Source organism: Anabrus simplex, chromosome 1, assembly GCF_040414725.1.
Source record: "Anabrus simplex isolate iqAnaSimp1 chromosome 1, ASM4041472v1, whole genome shotgun sequence".
NCBI classification, from domain to species: domain Eukaryota; kingdom Metazoa; phylum Arthropoda; class Insecta; order Orthoptera; family Tettigoniidae; genus Anabrus; species Anabrus simplex.
Genome location: NC_090265.1, coordinates 1,315,929,798 through 1,315,951,479, shown reverse-complemented (window position 1 = coordinate 1,315,951,479; position 21,682 = coordinate 1,315,929,798). Strand labels below are relative to the sequence as shown.

General features: G+C 39.6%; 1 protein-coding gene across 1 annotated transcript in view; it reads left to right on the top strand.

Moving 5' to 3' along the window:
- Positions 1-21,682, top strand: part of LOC136858295 (alpha-2-macroglobulin receptor-associated protein) — a 197,749-nt gene that overhangs the window by 105,819 nt on the left and 70,248 nt on the right. The window contains exon 3 of the mRNA XM_067137724.2: positions 9,386-9,559. Within this exon, the coding sequence (XP_066993825.1) occupies positions 9,386-9,559 (174 nt within the window). The remainder of the gene's footprint in view (positions 1-9,385; positions 9,560-21,682) is intronic.

The following is a 21,682-nucleotide window of genomic DNA, read 5'->3' as shown; positions in this document are numbered from 1 at the left end:
CCTGAGTAGCAGTACACTTGTAATTTACATAAAAAACCAAACCAAACCCCATGGCACTACAGCCCTTGAAGGGTCTTGGCCTACCAAGTGACCGCTGTGCAGCCTGAAGGCCTGCAGATTACGAGGTTTCGTGTGCTCAGCACGACGAATCCTCTCGGCCGTTATTCTTGGCTTTCTAGACCGGGGCCGCTTTCTCACCGTCAGATAGCTCCTCAATTCTAATCACGTAGGATGAGTGAACCTCGAACCAGCCCTCAGGTCCAGGTAAAAATCCCTGACCTGGCCGGGAATCAAACCCGGGGCCTCCGGGTAAGAGACAGCCATGCTACCCCTACACCACGGGACCGGTTGTAATTTACATACCCTTGATTAATCCACTGTCACACATAAAGCGGATCAGCAGTAGTTGCGTTATTGGCTAGTATGCGTTAGTGTTTCCTGCAGGCCGAGGCTTCGTCTTAGGCCAGAGAGATCGGCACAATATGTGAGGATGTGGACCACGGTGAAGTCGGCACTACAAGACTGGGGGTCTTCCCTCTTTAGGAGATAAGAGTGCGTAGATCATCCATGGCCTATCCTCAGCCTACACAATACTATGGTCTCTGTCCATAAAGGCTGGAAAGGGGACCGCCATATGGCAGCTGTCTTCTTAATTGCTCTCAGCTTGTTGGGAGTTGGGATAACTAGCCACTCAGATTCCCAGGACACCAAGATGGTTCGACGTAGCTGAGAACAAATTTCCTTAGCAGGTACATTGACAGGTCTTGGAGGTAAAAGTACCGCTTCCTTTGCAGCTTTATCCGCAAGTTCATTTCCCACAATTCCAACGTGGCTTGGAGGTCACACGAAAGTGATTCTGGTGTCAGCATCACTTAACCTGGCTAGAAGGTCATGAATCTGCTGCACCAGGGGGTGTTGCAATAAACAAGTTTTAATAGACTGCAGAGACCTTAATGAGTCGGTACATATAAGAAAGTGGCTTCTTTTGTCACCCAGTGCAAACTGCAGAGCTTCTAAGATGGCGTAAAGCTCCGCAGAATACATGCTACATACACTAGGAAGCAAGATCTTCGTGCTCATATCATCGGTGACGAAAGAGTAACCAACATTTTTTCCAATTTTGGAACCATCTGTCAAGATATGTCTCGCAGCCGGATATTGGTGAACAAAGTCCTGGAAATACCTCCAATGAACGGGGGAATTCATGTTCACCTTTGGTCCACGGAGTAGATCTAGACGTATTTCCAGTCGCAAAACTAACCACGCAGGTACCTTGCTAAAAGTTTGTTCAAGACAACCACCAATATGTATATTTAAATCACGACACAAGCTATCAGTTCGAAACCCAACTGGCCGTGTGGCATTCGGCCAGTCTTGGTACCTCTGGTGATATTGGGTACTAAAGACGCATTGATAGCTTGGATGTAGCGGCATTTTACGAATTTTGGCAGCGTACGTGAGGATTAACTGCTGCCTCCTTATCCGTAAAGATGGAACTCCCACTTCAGCGAGTAGGCTGGGAATGGGGCTAGTACGGAAAGCTCCCGTTGCCAGCCTAACTCCACTATGGTGAATACTATCTGAAAGACTCAGCATAGATTTTGATGCTGAGCCATAAGCCAGACTTCCATAGTCAATTCAGGAGAGGACCGTTGCCATGTAAAAATGTAGCATCACCGCACATGTTAAGTCTCTTCATGCAGGTAACCTTCAACTTACAGATGTGGGTTTGCCACATTAGTCTCTAGGAGACCCAGGAACCTGCAGGCGTCTACCACTGGTAAGACACTGTTTCGCAAGTGGAGCTCTAGTTCATGATGCACAAGAAGACGTCGACAGAAGTTTACAACTGAGGTTTTTTCCACTGAAAATCAAAAACAATGTTGCAGGGCCTATGAGTCGACTCGGTTAATAGCTTGCTGTAGCTGTCTCTCAGCTGTTGATGGGGATTATGAACAGCATGATTCTCAGTACAGATCCCTAAGGTACTTAATTTTCCTGAATGTAACATTGAGAAAATGCACTCCCTGCTCGGACTCGAAAGAGCCGAAGGGACATAAAATTCTCTGAAATGTCCACTGGTGTAGTGTAGAGAGAATCCAATATTGCCAGGTAAAATTGTAAGCTTTCTCCAGGTCAAAAAACCCGGTGACTAGGTGTTCCTTCCGGAGAAAGGCCTCCTGAATGGCGCTTTCCAGTCTGACCAGATGATCAGAGATAGACTGATGAGAGCGGAAACGACACTGGCATCCTATATACAGGGTGAAGCGAAATTCGCGCACTCGGGCGTCACAACGCGACTCCTCACATGCCAGCAATCAAAAAAATGTCTGTCACAAAAGTTGGTCCTGCGAGTATATCAGGCAGAAAAAGGACATTGAAGAGTGGCAATTTGGTAACACTGTAACCACATGTAGGGTAACTACCTCTGTCAGCAGATGTTATTCGTGCTGTACAGTTGGTGCAGTGGCTAGAGTTTTGGGTTAGCATGCAGAAGGTCGAGGGTTCGATCCTGGGTTGAATTGTGTATTTTTCTTTATTTCGTAAATGTAATCCAGGTGGTATGGTATCTGGCATCTTAATTGTCAACAGTGATTGCAGCGGGTCTTGTAGACACTATTTCCACTTACGTACTACGATCCTAGAAATGGACGAACAATCGTTTTCATTGGTCAGATTTGAAAGACGCCCTTTCCATGTCGTGGGCGTGAATTCATTCGCACCACTTCATATACTAGATGCGAAACCTGTTTTCTTTGTGCCCTCCTCCAGTGGTCTCATAGATTAGTACCAACTATTATTCTTGCCTCGTTCGGGTCCATTACATTTCGTTAGGGCCTTACGTTACCAGTAGGCCAAGCAACGTATTTGTTGTCTTCAGCGTTACAAAATGTTGTAAATGTAGGATACATGTGACGTAATGTACGGGTGTCTTACTGTATTACAGTATGTAATGTCCTGTGAAAATTAGCAAATAAAAAATGCGCCTCAACCCAGGATCGAATCCTCGACCTCCTGCATGTGAACCCAAAACTCTATCCACTTCGTCAACTGTACAGCACGGATAGTATTTGCTGACAGAGGTACTTACCCTACATATGGTTACAGTGTTGCCAAATTGCTACACTTAAACATCCTTTTTGTGCCTGATATACTCTCAGGACCAACTTTTGTGAGAGACATTTTTTTATTGTTGGCATGTGAGGAGTCGCGTTGCGATGCCTGAGTGCGCGAATTTCGCTTCACTCTGTATAGTATCTTCAATACAGATCCATAATGATATTTATCACTTGCAAAATCACACTGGTAGTTAGACAAATGCCATTTTTAAGGCATATTGGCCTATAACTAACCAGAAGTTTTGGATTGGGAATTGGTATCGCAATTCCCTCACCCCATTGAGATGGAAACACTCCCTCACTCTTCTGTTGAATAGGGTGAGGATATCCTGGAGACATCTGTCACTCAAATGCTTAAGAATTTGAATTGTGGATTTTGTCCGGTCCTGGAGCCATGTCTCTGCATAGCGCGAGTGCACTCTTCAACTCCCACTCCTTGAAAGGCACGTAGGGTTGCAAAGCACTAGAGGTAAAAGAGATGGTGGGCCTCTACTTCGCACTTAATTGGTAGAAATGCAGACTTGTATCTCCTATAGCTGGGCGTATCTGCGAAATGTGACGTGATGTGGTCTGCATTGACTGAATTCTAATATCTTGTAATAGTGAAGGAATCGTAACTATATCTCCATTAATGGAGATTCCGGGGACTGAGGGCGCGTATTGTACTCCGACAATACGGCGGAGTTTTGTCCACACTTGTGATGACGGAGTATATGCCGTCACTTTCTTACTTTCTCTAATAAAAATCCGGACCTTTGCACGCAGACGCTTAAATGTGATATGATTGGCCATCGTAGGGTTCCAACGATAATGCTTGAAAGCCAGTCGGTGATCACGTATGGCTACTGCAATTTTGTCGGTCCACAATGGGACCTGTTTCCGGCGAGGAAGGAATTGTTTCCTCTGCAGCAGTTAGAATTCTAGTAGTAATGGAAGAAACGTGGTCTTCAACAGACTCCAGCATGTCATCGGTTATCACTACACGTTTGGAAAATTCTGGCTGATTTGCCCAACGAAGTAACCAGCGCTTAGGTACTTCGGACTGTCTTTGATTTAGGAGAGAGAGAATTATTGGGAAGTGGTCACTATCACAGAGGTCGTCGTGTACCTTCCACCGTAACAGGGGAACTAGTGCATGGCTGCACAAAGTGACATCCAGGTGTGAGAATGTGCCATGTGCGCCACTAAAATGTGTTGGTTCCCCTCTGTTAAGCACACAAAGATCAAACTGGTTAATCAATCGCTCGAGCATCCTCCCCCTAGCACAGAAAGATGGAGAACCCCAGAGTGTGTTACTGGTGTTCACATCTCCCAGCAAGAGAAAAGGAGGAAGTAACTGAGCGATCAATCTTGTAATGCTTCCATTTGAAGATCGTAGTCCGGTGGAATGTACACGTTGTACACCATTGTCATTACTGGCAATGGAGTGCGAACTGCAACTGCATCTGAGTACGGAGCGGTAATTCATCGCTGAAGATAGTCGTGTCATGTCCAGGTCTCAAACGAGATTCCTGTAGACAGACTATGGAGGCAGCAGAGATGGATATCAATTGACGTTTCTCAGCTAGGCGACAGTGATAACTTTTACAGTTCCACTGCAATAGTGCCATTGTGTGGATAGGTATTACTGTATATTTAAGCCACTGTATTTGCTTAAATGGTTTTGAATGATGGGGTATATTTTGGAGGTTTGTATGCTAGGAAACATGTTTACAATATCGAATGAGTGGAGAGAATGAATGTTAAAATTTTTTAATTTATCGATCATTCAAAACAATTTAAGCAATTACAGTGGCTTAAGTATACTAGAAATACAGGATTTCATGTCTGTACTTTAGTTATTGGCAACAACTATTTCACTTTCGATAATGTTATTTATGAACAAGAGGGATTGGCTATGGGATCACTGGCCTCTGGTATCTTAGCTGAGATTTATTTGGATTTTTTGGAACACACCAAAATTGATGATAATAATAATAACTTTAACAACATCCTTTTTTGGGCAAGATTTGTAGATGACTCCATAGTAATCATGGATGAGAGCATTACAAACGCAGCTATCACTCTCATTAATCTAAATAACATTGACCCACATATAAAATTCACACGTGAATCCGAAACTGAACAGAAAATAAAATTTTTAGACTTAACTATTATCAGACGCCCAAGCTACTTAAGATATAAGATTTTCAGAAAACCCACCCACCCAGTCACCACAATCCGTCAAGATTCTTCACACCCCCAAATTCACAATCGAGCAGCATACAACAGCGTGGTATACCGAGTCTTCAGTGTTCCAATGTCTAAAAGAGATCTCAAAAATGAGTTGAACACTATTCGTAATTAATCAATAAATATAAATACCGCCCTTCTACCACCTTGAAAAAAGATAAGAAAAACAACTCCTCTCTTTCTATCTTTACCTTCAACGAACAAATCTACAAAGTCACCAACATCTTTAAAAAGCACGATGTAAATGTAGCTTTCAAAACAAACAATAGAAATGGCACAAGTCTTACGTAATGCCACATCCATAAACAAGTTCAATAGTTAATCAAAATCAGGTGTATACAGGATCATTTGCAACATTTGCAACGTCGGACAGACCAGGAGAAATTTTAATATAGGGTACTCGGAACACATCAATGCCCTAAAATACAATAAATTTTCAGCTGTAGGACAGCATATGCATGACTATAATCACAAATTCACAGACATAAAACAAGATATGGAAATTCTCAAAATCATCAACAAAGGACCCCTCCTTAACATTACTGAAAGCTGCTTCATACATTTAGATCAATATTTCAACCCAAATCATAATCTTAATGAAATTTCAGAAAAGCCAAATATCCTTTTTGACCTAATTCCCATTTTCAGTAACGTCAAACCAGCAAGTCATAATTCAGTTTTTCATAATATTCACAGCACCTTTCCTCAACAGCCATCCTTTTTCCCACATCCTTCAGCCCCGCCGTAATTCCCCCTTCCCCCACCCTACCCGCTTCCCCCCCTCTCCTTCAGGACCTTCCCCCTCCCCGCTCCTTCCTTTTCATTTGATTCTCACAACAGTTATTCTGAAGCACACACAATAGGCCAACACACCTCAAGCTGTATTGAGAGGTAAGTCTCATATAACCTATGCCATCTAACTAACACAATCTCTGATTCAGTTCATTCTAATTTAATTTTATCTAATTTATTCAGGTTAACTTCATGGGCACGACAATGAATTGCAAATTTTATACCAGACACAATGTATCTGTGTTAACCACATCTTCATGTGCCGTCCTGACAATGTTCAACAACATTTCAGCATGATTTAACAAGCACCATGAGAGCATCTCATTTTATTACTTTGATTGATGATGAAACAACATTTAACAATTCTCCGTCAGCTAATGGTTATTTACAGCGGTGTCCAATGGCTTGCATACGACTAACACCACTCAAATAGATTTGGTGATGAACTACTGGATCAACTTTTACCAGTTCCCATTTACTGTTGAATTATTAATGATTAGATGTTCTGTGTATATAAATTAATACTTGAAATATTCTCAATGATGAGCATACTCAAGAAGTTAGAACCTAGTTTATTTTCAAATTTAACCATAATTTCATCCCAGTTTTTTAATGTCAATTTGTATATATTTGTTTTATGTCAATTGTGTGCATGTACATTTGTTTAGTTATTAGATGTTGATGTTTTACATTAAGGCTGAAGATGGCCAGCCCTAGCTGAAACTAGTCCCTAATTAATTAATGTAATTTAGAATATTACATATTATAGTATTGAAAGGTGGACCATTACTATATTAATTTAATAATTATATTGTACTTACAATTCAATACGGATCAGAACCATGAAGTTTATAACCTATGAATTTCATAGGTTAAAACAAAGTTGTTTATATCTTTACATCTAGATGGCCAGTAAAAGATGGAGGCTATGTGTGCGAAGGTTTTTGCTACACCCATGTGGGTACCTGTTGGGGATGAATGGTAATAAGAAAGCAACATAGGTTGCAAAATAGGAGATAGAACCACTTTGGGGAGGATTTTCCACAGTACAGGTTGGGTAGCTGTAAGCTTGAATTTGGGAGGTAGTAGATTTGAATCCCACTGTTGGCAGCCGTGAAGATGGTTTTCCGTGGTTTCCCATTTTCACAAGAGGGCTGTACCTTAATTAAGGCTACGGCCGCTTCCTTTCCAGTCCTATCCCATCATCACCATAAGACCTATCTGTGTCGGTGCGACGTAAAGCAAATAGCAAAAAAATACCAAAACTTCCTTGTCCTAACTCTTTCCCAAAAGGAAAATAGAAGGTATATAGAGAAAGAAAAGTTAAACTCCAAAGAGATTTGTACAGATATAATATCAGATCACTTAACCAAATCAGTGCATCATGTTACAGGTACACAACATAGGTTTACTTAAAAATCTTAAATAAATTGCCCTCAGATCAATACAAAGTATTAGTTAATATACAGTGGACTCTTTTTAATCCAAACTCAAAGGGGAATCAGAAAAAAGTTGAATTATCCAAAACTCGAATTAACCAAAGATGGCTTTTTTTTAATCAGTACTGTATACAGTACATAAAATTTAATTAATTCATTGTAATGAATAATTATTACAGTATTATGCATTTTGCCATACCTTAACAGCTGCCATGAAAGTTTTCTCACGAAAATATACTGTATAAACAGTCATAAAACAACAGCATTTCCAGTATTTACATACAATTTAACACGCATAACAATACACTAATTCCATTGCTTACTTAAAAAGTTAGTAATTTTTGTTTGTTCGGATTTATTTATTTTTACATGATAGACAAAACCTTCAATATCTTTTAAAGCTTGAAACGCTTCATTAAAATCATTTGACTGACCTTCAACAAATCTTCTTAAACTTCCTACTATTTTTATTATTATTATAATACTGTGGTCAAAAACATACGAATTTACAGTTAATGTACAAGTCATTTTGAAGTACACAAAACATAACATGTGAGATCATATTACATATGCCCAGTATTTTGCAGTGTCCAATGCACTCTGAGTGGCTTGTAGGACATCACCCTCTGTGCAGGATGTTGGCCACAGAGGGCACTGAAGCATGTGGCTCATGGTTTGTTCTTGTCCACTTTCACATCTTGTATCACTTGTGCTGAACCCCAATTTCATCAAGTTATTCCAGGGTCTTCCCACTTATGTTTGTAGCCTGTTCAGGGACTTCCACACCAGCCAGCTTTCATTATGTCCAGGTGGTAACTGCTCAGCAGCTGGCATCCATCCATGGAGGTGAGGGATTCTCTTCTTCCACAGCTCCAGCCTTGCCTGCTCTGGTGAGACAGTAAGCACCTCAGATATCCTCAGGAAGCTCTACCAGGATCTCATCCGTTGCTGAGCAGGACTATGTCCATGCAGTGGGTGGGCGCTGTTCTGTTCCACTTTAAGCCTCTTGCTGTTGACAACTACTTCTCTACGTATACAGGGTGGTGCTATTCCAATGTTGAATTAACCAGAGTCTAGATGTAAGCGTAACTAGTTGTTAATCTTGCATCCTTTTTGCTCAGTGCAGGAATAGTGTACTTAGAAATAAATTTGTTTTTGTATTGAAATTGCGTTCTGTATGTTGCATGCAAATCACATGACTGAATACATTTTGTTCTGTCTCAACAAGTTTCCTTTTCTTTCTCTGTTACTGATTTGGCTTTGTCTAGAAAGTGGTTTACTTTCTTTCTTAGACTGATGTAATGTAGGGAGGATTTTGAAGCAGATTATCTTATGGTACTTATTCACTCTCTCCTTCTCTCTCTCATTCACTTTTGAGAGAGATTTCTTAAATATAAAATATGTTGTGTTTTTATCCTGCAGAGCTAATTCAGTATAGTGATGCTAATTGCCATTCACCATGTTCTACTAGTTACGTACTGCATATGAAAAGATTTGTACTGTGCCATTTTGATACAATAAATGCTTTAATGATTTATATTCCTTTCTCTGTTAACTAAGCTGCAAGTAGTTACGAGGCTTTATGAATGGTCCTGAACATTGTCAATCTGGGTACTGGGAATTATGTTGCAAATAGGCTACAGGACTCAGTAGAAATAAGAGAAAGAATGTTAACGAAGAGCAATCTGATATGTATGTGGTTGGAGTAGACTTGTTACAATTTGAACATTTTAATATTGCAATATTTAACTTACCATTTTCTGTATTGCACAATACATATTGATAATAGTTTATTTATTTTAGGAATAATGAGCACCTATGGACTTCTGGAACACTTTGAGGATGTAAATGATCCACAGAAAAACAAACAGCATAAAGCCTTCAATCGAGCATCTGATGATTACATCAATAAAAGTTTATTCAAAGATAAAAAGCTCAATAAACTGTGGGAAAAAGCAGAGAAAGCTGGATTTACAGGTAATTAATTATTGTACAATAAATGATGTTCTGGGGTATATATCTCTACTGCACTATATTGGATGTTATTCCGTGATTTCAACTAAGACACATTTTATTGCTGGAATATTTTCTTCAAGTGTGGTGGATATATGCTAGGATGTGTTGGAGTGATTGAAAAACATATATGGTACAGTACGATTGTTCCAGTTATGTTAAAGTAAAATGAATAGGAAAATAAAATGTGTGGTCTAGGGGTAACGTATCTACCTCTTACTCATAGGTGCCAGGTTTGATTCCCAACCAGGTCAGGGATTTTCTTCCTGGATCTGAGGGCTGGTTAGAGGTCCACTCAACCTGCGTGAGACCAGTTGAGAAGCTGTCTGTCAGTGAGGTAATGGCTCCGGTCTAGAAAGTCAAGAATAACAATCGAGAAGCTGCATTGTGCGGACCACTTTATAATCTGCAGGCCTTTAGGCTGAGCTGTGGTCACTTTGTGGGTCAGTGTCTATCAGGGCTGTAGCTCCGTGGGTGGGGATTATTTATTACAGCTTAACATAAAGTCCTGGATTGCTACTGGAACCACTGTTGAACCCACTATATTGTTTTCTGATGTGAATCATTTGCTATGAGAGATATTTCAATATCTTGAACATGTGAAAAATCACTTGGGGACATGTCAGGAGAGATGCATGAGCATTTTCCATCTGATTAATTGGTGCAATGCAACAAGGACAGCATTAGCAGTATATACTTGAGCACTGTCACAGACCAAAATGACACTGAGAATTTTCTTGGGTATTTTTGTGTCATGGTTCTTCATAGCAATGGGGGTGCATCAATTGTGCAGGTCTGTTTGTCTTATCGCAAATATTTCTGCGAGCTGTCCTGTTAGGAATTCCCTGGCAACTCATATTCCTGTCAGACAAATGCAGGTATACCATAGCTGCTGTTTCTTAACTGCAATAATAAAAGGGGGTCAACTGTTGAGAGTATTGTAAGGAATATTTTGAGCATTGGTATAGCAAATCATGTATACTCATTGTCTAAGTATGATAGACCTTCGGACCATAAGACACAGCCTTATTTTAGGCAGTATTGTAACAAAGTGCATCTTATGGCATTGAGAATATTGCTGTACTGTGGAACTGGGTTGACACATGTTACTGCATTATAAAAAGACACATACGTACATGCCACTAGCCCAAAAACGTATCTCGAAAACCATTCGGAATAAGGCATATGTCCATATTAATTTTTTTTGCTTCAAATGATTGTTCCTGTCATATCCTTGAATATTGACTATTCTTCCTGAGACATCCTGTATAATACTATCCCTTTAATTGCCAGTTTTGATTCTAAAAAATTTGTCAGAGCTACAAACACATTCGCCAGTCTCTTCTGCCTACTACTGTTCCCCTTTCCCCCACCTTCCTCTCCTCTAGCATACCAAGTAAGTTCAAATCCTGATCTTTTAAGATCATTTACATTAAATTTGTACTTGACATGGCATTCTCCAACTTTTTTCTCCTTTTTTCAGACATCCACGTATTTATTCTCAACCGCAGGCTTGAAATAGACACAGTATTGACAATTCCTTAATTGACAGGTCATCAATTTTACCAACTACTATCATAGTAACTAAGGATGTTCCCTTGTGATCAACTTTTTATAATGAAGTAACATCATCTGTCAAGCCAGTTCCACAGTAGAGCAATATTCTACATACTCATTTAAGATGAGCATGCTCACAATTTATGAAGAAATATATGGTTTACATAAAGTTTTAAAATCCTCTTTCTACAATTAAGTGTTCATTTTAAAGACAACAACAGTGATACGATCTTTTAATTATTGAAATGGCCCAATCATAGGGTTGAAATTAGTATTTTGTTTCAATGTAAAATATAATGGAATTTTAAAAGAATATTGTAATGATAAGGTGGAACATTTCCTCCTTGAATTTTAAATAGAATTAAGGAATCATCAGTACAGACAACATGAAATTGATATCATATTACTACATGAGCTCATAGGCTGTTTCGAATTCCATGTGAAAATATATGCTTCAGCTACTGCAAAAATATAAGCAGCAGTTAACTCACCACGGTGATATATTCTTACTCCATTAGGGGTCAGTTAGCAAACTTCTCCACGGCATCGTGAAATTGATAGTAATACCAAATATAATATTAATAACAACAACAACAACAACGGTGCACCTATTGGGGTCACATTGACCCCACTTGGTATGATGCCATAAATGTATCATTTGTGGTTTGTACATCCACAGATGTGAACACTTTTACTTTTGTAAACACAACTACCATTGGTAGTCTGCCGAACTAAGTAACAATCTCTGACCGATATCATCCACAGCGTGGCAGCTGGGAATACATACTGATTTAAGCTAACTCAACTAACTCCTTTCATACCCGTAGCCCGGGCAGTGTGGTTCCTGAGGTGACAATCTTCTATCTTCAATTTATTGGTTTTCCCACCACCAATTTTAATGAAATTTGGTATTCTATCCTCTGTTGTTTTGGCCTACACAATGATGTAATTGAAATTTTTGTATCACATTCGGTTCTGGAAATCATGAGATGGAAGGAATAGAATGTTTGATGGCTACATCATATGTCCTTGGCTGGCTTTCCTTCAGCGAGCAGGTTGCGTTCATAGCTACTACATCCATCATCTGCATGCACAGCTGTATTTTCAAACCTCTCTTACAGCTGTTGTTACAAGTTGTGCTCATATGCACCAGAAATACTTTGATAATGAATGTCGCAGTGAGATTCTTGTTTCATTATGTTATTATTGTAACAAACACGTCAATGACCACTACATTATCATATGTGCAGTTCCTATACAGAGTGATAAGCAGTGTTACCAATCCTCCAGCTTAAAGTACCTGTACACCCCCTTCCATTTTTCACCAAAACTCATATGGCTGCCAATTAATTATGTTTGCCATCATGTCATCCTTAGCTGCCTTTTTTGCTAAATTCAATTTTCTAGTAATTTTCTTCAATTTCTTCTTATTTGCACAATCTTTCCTAACTCTATTCCTTCCAACCTGAACTTCCTCCTTAATCTACTGCATTTCTCTCTTATAATATAGTAGGTCTTTACCATTCCTTACCACTTCTAAAGGTACATACTTGTTTTCACACTCATTAACAATCACCTTAAACCCTTCCCATAGGCTGTTTATTTCTTTATTCACCATTTTTCATCATTAATTTTTTTTTTTAACTCCCTCATGCCTGCCTTATCAACCACATCGTACTGCCTAATATTCTACTTGTACAAATTTCCTTTTGTATCACATATATTTTTAACTATGGTGGAAACAGCTTCGTAATCACACCATCTGTCATTTTAGTTTCCTTCATCTATTTTGTCAGCACCATGTCTGTAATATTCTTCTGCTTAGTTGGTTCTATCACTTTCTGATTCAACTGTCCTTCCCAGATTAACTTATTTACGATTCATTGGACACTCTTTCTATCGTTTGCATTATCGTCCCAGTTACCATTTGAGAAATTCAAATCACCCAACCCAGTTACGTTCCTTTCAGTGTCATTTCACACATATCTGATTATCTCATCAAATAATTCCCCTTAGTGTCAGCATCATCCTTTCCAGTTCTCCATATCTGAAAAATACCAAGTTGCCTGTTATCTTCAGAGATGAGTCTTATACCGAGAATCTCATGTGTCTCATCCTTAAGTTTTTTATAGCTTATATATAATTCTTTCACCAGAGTGAATACTACTACTCCTTTCGAATGTATCCTGACCCTATGATAAACATTCCAGTTCCAGGAGAAAACTTCCACATTCATAGTATCACATTCTAGTCATGATTCAACTTTTATTATAAATCTGGTAAATATATATCTGTTAAATTACTTAATTCTATTCCTTTCCTTACAAATCACTAATAACTTTGTCATTCTTGCATGACTTCAGCTCCCTGTACACACATCACTGCTCCCTAGCCCACACTATTTCCTTCTATAGGCACCGTGCAAGCTACACCAGCGCTCTGCCCTGGAACTAATTGCGGGAGAGGTATCTGCGAGACAGCATTGGAAGTCACATTGGTGTTACTGTTGTCAAGAATGAATGGTTAAAAAAAAGGGGGAAAAAGTAATCGTTGTGTTATTGGCTGTTCTAACACGTATAAAAATACAGATGAGCACAGAAGTAGAAAGAAGAAAACTATGGATTCAAGAAGTAAGAAGGGAGTATTTATACAAATATTAAGTGGTTCTCTTTAAATATATCACTTACCGAGCTTGATAGCTGCAGTCACTTAAGTGCGGCCAGTATCCAGTATTCGGGAGATAGTGGGTTCGAACCCCACTGTCGGCAGCCCTGAAGATGGTTTTCCGTGGTTTCCCATTTTCACACCTTAATTAAGGCCGCTTCCTTCCCAGTCCTAGCCCTTTTCTGTCCCATTGTCGCCATAAGGCCTATCTGTGTCGGTGCAATGTAAAGCAACTTGCAAAAAATATATATATATATATATATATCACTTAATATCTCAGGTGTTTCAGTTATTGAGATTGGTAATTCAGTTTGATTAATAATATTATTCTAATTATTATTATCATTATTATTAACAAATACATCGCAAATGGGAAATATCCTGGTGACAATGGTCACTTACAGTAGTGTAATAATCAAGTTAACACAATTATCCAACAACAACAACAACAAACAAACAACAAGAGTACAACAAGCAATTCCATGGAAAGAAAATATTTCAAGAAATACTACTAGTTTAACACTTTGAAGATGATGTCATCCCATGTGGGGTGACCGACCCTCATACAAAATATAGTATGTCACCTCTCATGGGGTGACATGGTAGTGTGTCCAGGCCTCTTTAACTTTAGACTGTTGCACGAAATTAGCGCTACCATTCGCTGTTGTATTGCATTGCTTGTTCACGTTAGGTGTTCATAGAGTGCAGCGCAGTGCCCATTCCTTTCTCAGCACGCTGTGCATTGCGCAACAGACAGTGGAATTTCTCTGACATTTGTCACCTGACATACGCAACCATCAGAATTCAATTATTAATGGCAAGGAAAATAATGTGGATTGGAGTCTATTATTGCTTTATTCTTACATACTGGTTGAGATTTAGCACTCAGATGAAATTGTAAACCGGGGCTACGTGTGAATAAAAATTGTTTCTGCAAACCTGAGAATGTTCCCCAGTAATTGTCACTGGCTGGTGATTTGCTTGAATCATCACCCGATGCAGCACCGGAATCTTTGCTAGTGTCTTCACTACACAAACTACTGTTGAATTCTGACTCAGAAAAGGTGGCATCACATTGCAAATCCTAAATGTCAACAATTCTTGATTCAACACTCGAACCCTTTTCAACTTGTTCTTTTATCTCTCTATCGGTAACAATGGCTTACTCAACACAGAAACACATAACATGAATTAAATTCTTGTCACAAAAGTGTAAATTACAAGGAACTCGTTGAAAGGCACGTAAATCAACAGCTCACTACACAGAGCACAGTGTTCCACAACAACAAAGGTAAAAAGGCCGTTACCCCTGTAGGGGTGACGTGCGCTTTCTCTGTTCCATAGTCAACCTAATAACCATATGTCACGCCAATGGGGGGACACAAAAATAGTAACTTTGAACATAAATTATGTCTTCGATTATCATCTACAAATGAAATTACGAACATCCGTAGCCCACAACAACCTGAAAAATGTATATCGCATTTCAGCAGTTTACCACGAAAAAAGCAAATGTACACGTCAACGCTAAAGTGTTAACATTCTAAATCCAGCATCATCATCCCTACAGCTTACAATACCGTAGGTCGAACCTACTACATTACAAGTGATAATAAAGTTAAAAACATTGGTAATTACCCAACAACAACAGCAACAACTACAACATGATTACAACAAGCAATTCCCTGGAAAGAGAATACCACAAGAAAAACTACTAGTTTCACAATTGAAACCAAGCAGGAAATCACAAATTCAGTGTCCGCAATTTACAACTTTCACTTTTCACTTTACACTAGCACTAATGGTCTTCTTAAATGACTTGATACCACCGGAAGGGAATCTATCAAGGACTGCTGCAGGTAATTTATTCCAATCCCTTATGGTCCTGTTTATGAAGGAAAATTTGTCCACGTTTGTATGCTGATTTCTGATCCTAATTGTATGTTTATGATAAGTATGAGAGAGGTTTCAACCTATTCCTAATACTTCTCCAGGCAGCCCTTCCCATATAGCTCTTATAAAGACCACACAGGTGAGATCTAGATCTTATAGATTCAAAACTTTCCCAATTAATGGTATTCCTCTTATTCCCGGTTATGAAACGCATCACTCTTCTTTGAACTTTTTCTAGGGATTTTATTAAATCCACCCTGTACGGATCCCAGCACGCAGATCCATATTAGACAAGCTGTCTTACCAAGCTTTTATAAGCTTTACTTTTGGCACCAGAATTAGCTTTCCTAAGATTCCGCATAATGAAATGTAACGATCTCCAGGATTTCTTAACTACATTTTCCACTTGCTCTGACTAGTTTCTTTTCTAATAATAACACCTAAGTACTTACAACTATCAGCTTTAACAACACTTCCCCCTCCAATTTCATAATCCCTCTTTCTTGTCATTTCGTTTTTACTGAAACACAGTTTCTTGCTTTTTCCGCTGTGGATTTTCATTCAATTTTCATGCGCCCATTTTTCAATCGTATCTAAATCCTGCTGAAGCAATAGTTTGCCCTCCTCTGTCTTTATTTCCCGGTATATGACACAATTATCGGCAAAGAGGTGCACTTCCGATTTTATTGAATCAGGCATATCGTTCATGAAAAGTATGAGAAAAATTGGCCCAATAATGTTACCCTGAGCCACACCAGACATAACACTTATTGGAGAAGATAGCATTTCTCCCACACGCACCCTCTGAGTTCTTCCATTGAGGAGTTCTCGTATCCATTTCACAACTCTAATATAAATGCCCGTACACGCTAACTTGTTAAGGAGGCTGTCATGTGGCACAAGATCGACTGCCTCAGCAAAAGCGATTACTATTGCGTCAATCCTTGACCCACTGTCGAGCTTATCCGATATATCTTGACATACGGAACAGGGCTGACTTTCGCAGGAGAAGCCTTCCCTAAAACCATGCTGCCCCTTGAATATCATTCCACAAGAGCCCCATTTTAATCTCAAATAATCTATTAATTGCTCCATTTGTTTGCGTACGATTGATGTCAAACTTGCTGGTCTGTGGTTATTCAAGTCGCCCTTGTCGCTCCCTTTGTGAATAGGAGTTACAATGGCTGATTTCCAATCTACTGGAACCTTTGTATTGTTCATTGATATATTAGAGATTCTTATTAAATATGGTAGGATCGCTTCACCCCGGAGTTTAAGTGCATCTCCGGAAATAGAATCTGGTCCACAAGATTTACTTCTTCTGAGTTTGGAAAGACCTTTACGTAATAATGAAGCTTTAATTTGGAAATCATTATTAGTTTTCGTAAAATTGTCCCTGAATAACTGTGCCGCCAGATTAAAAACCTTTCTGTAGTGCTTATTTAATGCTTCCACTTTATCTATGTCTGTTGTCACCAATAAATCCTCTCCTATACAAAGAGAAGGAACTGACTCGTTCTCTCCCTTCAGTCTTCGTATATATACTTTTTTTTAAAGTTCCAGGATTTCAATTTTCATTTAGAATATTATCGAGATATTTCTCTTCAGCCACTTTCTTTTCTGCTAGTGAAAGCTTCACCAAGCTTCTATACTCGTGCATCGTTATTGTTTCTTCTGTTAAACGCTCTCCTAGTCTTACGTTTAAGCTTCCTAATAGTCACGGTGTGGTACGGCGATCTGAATTATCCCCAATTATCCTTTGGGGAACGGATTTATTCAGTCCAGTATTTGAAATGGTTTTGAAGTTCTCCCAAATGTTGTCCATCCCCTTGTCCTCCTTCAGCCAATTAGAATAGCACAACCTCAGATAGTTTTGAAAACCTACGGAGTCTCCCCTCTCATAGCACCAAATAGTCTTAGAAATTCCCACATGCCTCGTATTGCATGTTTCCGAAGAGAGATTGAGTACCATTGCACTGTGGTTACTAATCACCTGAATTACGTCACAAGATATAACTGTGTCATCCGATCTGCACAAGGAAAACATCTAAAAGTGCTCATTTACGTGTGTTCTTTGTAACAACGTGGGAAAAGCCATTATTCCACACTAATAAGTTAACTGCTTCCTGTGGTAGGCCCTCCCGTAGTTGACCCATCCCAGTTTACTGACTGTAGGTTTAGATCCCTTGCAATTATAGTTCTTTTCCTGTAGCTTATATTTGCACATGTCAATTGTGAAAGACGAGTGATCATGTTTAAAGCGGATTTTGGCGGATGTTAAGCTCCAATAATTACTATATTTTGTTTATTGTGTGCATTATTTACCTCCACCCCAATTATTTTGCAGTCATTGAGAACATGTTCTAATGTACTGCTTAGCTCTGACCTAACACAAATGAAAATTCCCCCTCCTTTCGACCCTCTGTCCCGTCTAAACGTTAGAAATTTTGACCTGGTTATTTCTGAATTACATATATTATTCGGTAATAGACTTTCCGTTTCCACACTTATATCAGGGTCACTCACATCAGCTAAGTTTTTGTATTTTGAGATTTTATTACCAATACTTCCGCAGTTTACCTGCAACAATCTAAGAAACTTACCCAATCCGGTATCACTGTCTCTCACAATATCCTGTTTCTAGTCTTGATCAGTAATATGGTAGAGACATCCTGGAGTGCTGGAAGGAACACTTCTCCACTCTTTTAAACCGAAGCTCCACTTCTGCCGATGACTTTCCAGGGGATGTGCCACAACTTTCCCCCTGAACCATGGATGGCGATGCCATCAACTTATCAAGAATTCTGTGTGGCACTTGTTAGGCTGAAACCTAGGAAAGCACCTGGACCAGACAACATCCCTCTGGAACTAATTAAAGGTGGAGGTTTACCCCTGAAAACAAGGCTCTTTACTCTCATCCTGTCTATTTGGGAAACCCCAAAAGTACCCGGCGATCTCAAAAATGCCAATATCATTACTATTTTCAAGAAAGGTGACCGTAGTACATAGGTTGAGTCATAAGTCATGGCAACTATTATTTCTCGTGAATGGGAGACAACACGGAATATCTAAGATATGCATTTGGAAACGTATGGTATGTACTTACGTATGATGCTACTAGATGGTGCATGTAAACAACAGTGTGGGTCTAAGCATGCCCTCAAGTTCAGTGTGTTGAGTGAGAGCATCAAAAAATGGAAGTTGAAACAGGGTAGAGTATCAACTGCCGATGTGCCTTACCGCTGGCAATGCACAGTGGAAACCTTGGGTGATTATTTCGAAGGTCTGTAACCAGTGGAGACCTGTCCTTTGAACGTAGTCTTGTGTATTTGCTGTCTATACCATAATAAAGCCGTGTTTACCAATGGCCTGTGTTCTGTCACTTTCCTATGAGAATCTCCTGAAGTCAGAATTTGTTTTCAAGCACTATGCATAAGTACATGCCCTATATTTCCAAATGCTTATCTTAGTTTTTTCGTGTTGTCTCCTGTTCGTGAGAAAAAAAATAGTTGCCATGACTTATGACTCGACCCACGTAAATGTGACAACTATCGTGGCATTTCTCTGCTATCCATTGTAGGTAAACTTCTCGCAAGGATCTTGCTTAGCTACCCACAAGTCATCTCCGAGAGGACTCTACCAGAATCTCAATATGGTTTCCAACACTCCAGAGGTACTGTTGACATGATATTTTGTGGAAGGCAATTGGAAGAGAAATGCAGAGAACAACAGAAGCCTCTCTATTTTACATTTTATGAACTGGAAAATTCCTTTGATAGTGTTCCAAGACTTGCTATGTGGGCAGTTCTGAGACGCTTTGGCTGCCCTGAGCATTTTGTGGGCCTGGTGCAAGCACTTCATGATGGTATGACTCGACAGATCTCATCAAAACAACTTCTCCGAACCATTCCCAATCACACATGGATTGAAGCAGGGTTGCTACTTGCTCCAGCTCTGTTTGCCTTGTATCTGGCGGCCATGCTTTATGAAACAACAGACAATCCCAGTGTAGAAATTAAATTCCACTTTGATGGTGGCCTCTTCAACTTGGCAGACTTCACTCGCGAAGACATACCAGTGTTACTAGAGTAACTGAAATGCAGTATGCTGATGATACCACATCACTGGCTCTTACATCTGAGGAACTGCAACAGTCAGTCAACAGTTTCAAGGATGCATATGACCTTTTTGGCCTCACCATCAATACCAAAAAAACCAAGGTACTTGCCCAGCCTGCACGAGGGATTAACATTCCAGAATTTATTACAAGCCGTCCACTTCATGACCGTATCAATGAGTACAATCAACAAATTAATTTAAAAACCACCCAATCAACAAATTAATTTAAAAACCACCTAATCGATACTTAGGTGGTTTTTAAATGAATTTGTTGATTCCAGACTTTAACATTACCATTTCAAACCCCAAACTAGAACAAGTAGACCACTTCACTTGCTTTGGGAGTATTTTGTCAAAGAGCTAAGAACAGGATGTGGAAAACAGGCTTCGTGCTACCCATGTGGCCTTTGGCCGACTATCATACAGAGTCTTCGGGAATAAAAAACAATTCACACAAAATTAATGGCGTACCAGGCTGGAGTCATCTCTACACTTCTGTATGGCTCCAAAACGTAGACCTTACACTGCTGTGACATCAATAGGCTGGAGCGCTTTCACCAGCAAAAACTACACTCCATCATGAACATCAAGTGGGAAAACTACGTTTCTAATGTTGAAGTTCATGAGAAAGCATATGCTAAGAGTGTAGAAGCATTGGTCGTTGGCCATCGCCTCAGTCGCCTCAGATGGGAAGAACGTGCCCCGTATGAATGACACCAGACTACTGTGCCAGATCCTCAATGGTGAACTTAGCTCTGGTCCAAGACCATGGGGTGCCCCCTGAGACGTTTCAAAGACCAATTGAAACAAACTTTAAAGATGGCAGAAATAAACCCACAAATCTGGGAAACACTTTCCAAGGACCGTTTACTTTGGTGGCAAAGTGTCTGTGCCTCAGTTCAACACTTCAAACAAGAATGCCGCAGACATGAAGATATTAAGCGACAGGAACGCAAACTTCGCTAAACCCTGCCAGGATCTCCCCCATCCCTCAGCTGCGCGTTGTGTGGACATATGTTCTACACAAGAATTGGCCTGTACAGTCACCAGAAGTTTAAACACAAACTGCTGTGAATTGAAGTGAGTTATTAGCCAGGAAATCTCTAAACTCTGAAACGAGTAACAGCCAACGACGACAAGTTTTGATGGATCATTATGGAAGCCTTCTACAAACTCCAGAATATACAGCGCTCACTTCGTTGGAAACAAAGTCTGGTCATTCTCCAAGCCCTGCCTATTTGCCTCCCATTTTCCCAGAGAGTTATAGAAAAATAAGTTTTTCACCACAGCAGTCATCAGATCGATTCCAAAGACTCATCAAAAGAATAATTAAATGTAACAATTCGGCAAGCAATTTTTGTTCAGATGATGGCAAAGTACATTCAAGCACAGAAACAGACTGTGTCTATATTAATGAAAGTAAATTAAATTTTAGCTGTGACATGAATGGGAATGATGCATGTACACAAGTGAACGTACCTATGAACGTTGGCTTAGCTAAATGTGATAAGAGTTGTGGAACTGAGTGTGAGGTAAATGAAAGTCAGGGATTTCACGGATATTCCTCTATTAAAGATGATAGTTACATGATTTGACGTCTGTAACACGTGAGGTAATCTCCTACTGAAATCGACAGCTTACGGATTATCTAAAGAAAGCCAATTACTGCTTTTTCTGATGAAAATGAAAACAGGCCTCTCCTATTCTGCTTTAAGAGTTCTATTCGGCGTATATAGGACTACTGTCTCCCGAATATTTATGAGAACACTAATGACACTGGTGACAAGAACAAAAAATATTTTATTCTGGCCAAGTAAAGAAAGTGTAAAAGAAACAATGCTAGCAGTGTTCAAG